The 4,904-nt window shown below is 43.0% G+C and overlaps 1 protein-coding gene across 1 annotated transcript in view; it reads right to left on the minus strand.

Moving 5' to 3' along the window:
* The window catches only part of T265_03596 (hypothetical protein), a gene marked incomplete at both ends in the record, with an annotated part of 120,663 nt that overhangs the window by 37,409 nt on the left and 78,350 nt on the right, over window positions 1-4,904 (minus strand). The window contains one exon of the mRNA XM_009168115.1: window positions 1,273-1,458. Within this exon, the coding sequence (XP_009166379.1) occupies window positions 1,273-1,458 (186 nt within the window). The remainder of the gene's footprint in view (window positions 1-1,272; window positions 1,459-4,904) is intronic.

The following is a 4,904-nucleotide window of genomic DNA, read 5'->3' on the forward strand; positions in this document are numbered from 1 at the left end:
TAATTTGCGTCACCTGTGGCGTCAAAATGTATCTTACTAGATCCTAAGAATCGTGTACCAGGCTACAGTAGGGGCTGTGTTGTATGGGTGCGAGACAGCTTCTGCGGACAGATAATGTGAGGCGTCTTCAAATTTTCTAGAACCGATACCTCAGAGGCATGGGTGGTTTTGGATGGCGTCAGCGTGTTAGTAACGTGGTGATTGGAAAGCGGGTATTTGGTTGTGCTGCAGGCACCTCAATCCGGGAAAACTTCCAGCATCATCCACTACGATGTCCCGGTCATGTGATACGCATGCCGAAACACCGTCTCCCGGGACCAGTGTTGTTCTCCTTGCCTCCTACAGAATGGCGCAAACCGCGAGGTGGACAGCGAATGATTTGACAGAAGGGCGTGAAAGATATCACGAAGAGTTTGGGTGTCGTTGGTGTAGTGCGCCCTCCAGGATGGGGTCCCTGTGATCCCTCCTGTGCTTGGCTGGAGACGTTGCAAGAAATGGTGGCTAATCAATGTCAGTGGCGTTTGTGCTGTCAGTTTCTTTCCAGATTGTCTGATTGAGCGGTTGGAGGTGTAGGCACCTCAGTATGCTTGACATAGGCCAGCACATAGCTAGACGAACCTTATGATTGTGCGGCAGTGAAGCATCAGTGTCAACAGTGATGTTGCTGTCTTTGATGATGATGCGCCGGTAGTTATTCGAATGCTTTAGAATCACAGGAAGTGGATGCACGAACCAAAATTAATCGTTCAGTTAGCATGTTCATGTCTGCTTCCAATTAATGCTCGTTTCATAAGCTTTGCTGGCCAGTAACGAAGATTTCAGTGTTATTGCTGATATTCTAGCTTATGTAAACCTCCAGTCACGAGTTTGAAGCCATATAACCACACATAAATATTTTTACCAACCATCGCTTTTCTAATTACAATGGTGTGCGCGCGAGTGAGTGCACACTTAGGGGACTTAATTACAATGGCGCGCGAGTGAGTGCACACTTAGGGGACTTTGTTCTTTTTCCACCAGGCAAAAACTCTTCTGTCGGAATAGTGATAGGCTTGGTTACTTAGTTCAGGCCAAACGTAAGCACCAAATTTCCATTGATACAGGCCACTGATCAGCGTTTTTCCGTCCTCACCCCCCAGTTAGGAGTGTGGTTAAGGCTTACTCGTTTGCAAACCAACGAAAAAGAAGCTGCTCGCCGCCGACTTGATACAAGTGGACGCAAGCTAACGGTAAAAATAAACAATTCAAGAGGTGCACCTGTGAAGAACTTACCTCTGGCGAGCTGTCGATGCTCAGATGCATGACAAAATCAGTGCTGCTGCTGGGTTGTTTCTGTTTCAGATTTCGGTGCCACCGACGCCGTCTCACCATATCGGTTCCTTTCTCCTTCAGATGAAACTTCGAATCAAAGTTGAACGCATACTCCCAGGCTTCTGTCTTGGATGTCGACATGCTCTCCTGTGGTAAACAGAGAATGGTTCACAAGACTCAGAATAGAAACTTGTTATTTGAAGGCGACAGCCACACAGCTAAGTATAAAATAATGGCAGACGATTGAAGGGAACATTCAATGGAGCTGGATTTGGTAATGTAGCTGAGCGACAAGCCCTGTAAAACTACATTCAGTGCCTCAGTTCTGCTAAAAGTTGGATTGTGTTTGCATTGCAGTTTGCCATCAAATACTCAATTATGTCAGACCATCTGGATAAATATTTCATTATAGCTATGTTTTTATGAGAGTAGCAGTTGTTTGGGTCTGATTGCTTGATTCGGCACTCGCTTGAACTACGACTGTTCTCCACTAAGGAGAATTCGTTGCTCGACGAATGAACGCAAACTGAATAATGCACCAGATATCTGAATGGTGCACAGGGACAATGAACTCAGTGTACCCTCCTGGAAGCTTCGCTCTCACTAAGTGGCAAATCGCACACTGAAATAGATAGATAACATGACTAAGTTACCCTCATTTAAAGAGCCATTGAAGGAACCAGACAAAATCGATCTTTCAGCGCTAGCAAATTTTTAAAATCAGTCTTTCGTCACTGATTTACCACCAGTAGTTTTTACAAGCAAGTAGAAAGGTAATAAGCTCACAAAAAGGTTACAGCAATTAATCGCTTGTTATGGAGTATTCATGTGACCCAAACAGCTCTTGGATCTTCCACTGTAGACGCAAATTCATTACTCAGTTAGTTCGTTTACATTCCACACATTCAGAAAAACGAGCAGCATGAAGCGAATAGTATTGCTTCCGAGAACATTGGTGAGCGGAAACAAAGCAAAACACAACATAGCGCCATTTGGAATCATCAAATACGCGAGCTAAACGTGCACTTCCGGCTTCAGTTAGATGTTGATCGTTTGCCAGATTGTGTACTGCGTACTAATATTCCCCGGGATTACGTGAAGCATCAACGCTGTTCGAGCATCTGTGGGAATTGCCTCCACACACAGTTAACAAAGAAAACGGGAAGTGTTGGCAGGTGATGCACTAAAACAAATCCGGTTTAACTCGCTTGCTGTACTGTGCTTGTGACAACTACCATTCTACGGACTTGGAAGGAAACTGATAGACTGGATATAGGCTATTGGTCCTCCCATGTAATTACATACAAGAGGCATGGGTGAGCATGACATTCGTAACCGGACGCTCAACTGTGCAACCGAATTGACTCCTGTTGTAGCTGTGATCTAGCATGACGGATAACCTAAAACTGATTAGCGGCCTGAAGAACAGTCCACCCGAATGTGTGATTAGTCGAGTCCCGGGACTCTGGTAGAAGAGTGCAATCGGTTCGCCTTTTAATGGTTGCTTACCACTACTGTTGCACCCGGTTCATTACGACGACCGCATCGTCATAAAGCGTTTTCCTTGAAGTTTACCAATTCGCTACAATTCCTGAAGCTCACTTCAATGTGGAACAAACTCTTTTCTTGCTGTTTCTTTTAAAAACTAGGGCATGTGGAGCAGGGTTTGTATATGTTAAACGTGTTTTGGAAATGTATCAGAATATGCTTAGCAAAGTTGGAAAGTCCCCTTACAGGACTCAGAAGACACTCTGATATGTCCGCCCGACAGACCAATGTTGGATGAGGCCTTTTACACCGGATATTGTAATACCGGAAAGCTGAGGTTACATGCAATTTGCACATGGGATGTCCCCCATTCAAAACTGCACTGTGTTACTCTATGCCTTTATTTTGACGGAAGTTTTTACGGGCTCAAGATAGATGCAAAGACACAATGCAAATTTTCCGTATATAAGCATTTTCATTTTCCTTTTCATCACGGTCATTTTCCCTGTGAAAAGACGAACGCTAGATTTGCAACTTCTCCTCGATGAAAGTCTACGCATTCCATGAAGTGGAGCACTCGGTAACGTAGTCAGATCTAAATTTGACACCAATATTCTCATTTATTTATAGCTCTCCTTTTCAGCGCCTGCTTGAGGATGTTTAGCCACTCAATTAGTGGCCTGCTGCATGCTAGATTGCACCAATTATGACAGGCAGTCATAGTAGCCACTCTTCGAAAATTCATCATTTTTAGGTGACGGCTCCATGAAGTTGATAGCCCATATGCAACTGAAACAGACAGAGTGAACGTTAGAAACCCAAGCGACAGAATATATAGAAAATCAGTTGCACTTTTCAAACTAAAAATATCAGATACGTGTTAACCTTGATGGAATCCACTTGAGCGCCAATGTGTGGTTAGACACGCTGCAGGATACGGCTGCTAATCTATGCCAGCGGCATTCACGTTATCAGTTTCTATCAAGATTGCCTGAATGCGTGTCTGAATGTGTAGGCACCTGGGAGCGATTGTGATAGGCTAGCACTATATCCCATCCCTATCCGCTTCTATTTCTACCTTCGCAATAAGGCTTTTAAGTAAATTATGGTTGTGCGGTAGCGGAGTATGTGTTGAACACTGATGTCATGATGTCCATGATAATGATGGTGATGAACATGGATTGATCTGATATCAAAAATTTGGAGATGCGAACGTCAAAACAGAGCTGTCCACATTTCTAGGCGAGTCTTAATGTTTGCTTTTACTCTTGTTTGATGAGTCCATGCTAATAAGAAGATCACTTGCAGTTCATTAGTTTTCAGTAATCCAAATCAATGCGCTTAGCTGGATTCTCTTGCCTGTCGTATTGTGATGCATTTGTCTGATCATGAACTACGTTTGCGTGCGCGTAGAGTCCAGCCGTAAAAAAGGAAAACAAACCAGTTACGAGATCGCTTCTACGAGAAATAGCGGCCACAAAGGCGGTAAAAAAAAATAAGAGAAATGTCACCAGAAATAACCTTCAAATTGCAAGTGTTAAGTGTTATAGCAAGCATTTACATGATCCAGAAATCAGGATATCCAGTTATAGCGTATAGTCACGAAACGACAAAGTGATATAATTCAAAACAGATATAAAGCCATAGGATGGAGGTTAGTTCAACGACACTTGTTCGTTAGTAACTCACTAATAAAGATAAACGTTGTTGCTACAAATGACATTCAGAAGTTGAATGGGACATTAATGAAACTGGGAAAGATTTTTTTGTGACCAAGGCACAGCAACCGTGGAAAAAACACTGGACACGATTCCGATGAATTACACAAAGGATTCACCAAATCCGGAATGTAGTTTCGGCAGAGCACGGCACACACTTGCCAGGAAAACATGGCTTTTGCGCAGAACAAGAGGCATAGCTCCAATGGTCATTTGCGGAAGACGTTGATACTGAACTGTTCTTTGTCATTTATGTGCCAGAAAAAAAACTATGAACTACACGCTTAGACATCTTGGTCATCTGACAAACTGTTGTATGAGGTAAAAAATTCCTCGGTATATATGCAATGTATAATATAATATAATATAATATAATCTAATCTAATA

Source organism: Opisthorchis viverrini, assembly GCF_000715545.1.
Source record: "Opisthorchis viverrini unplaced genomic scaffold opera_v5_52, whole genome shotgun sequence".
NCBI classification, from domain to species: domain Eukaryota; kingdom Metazoa; phylum Platyhelminthes; class Trematoda; order Opisthorchiida; family Opisthorchiidae; genus Opisthorchis; species Opisthorchis viverrini.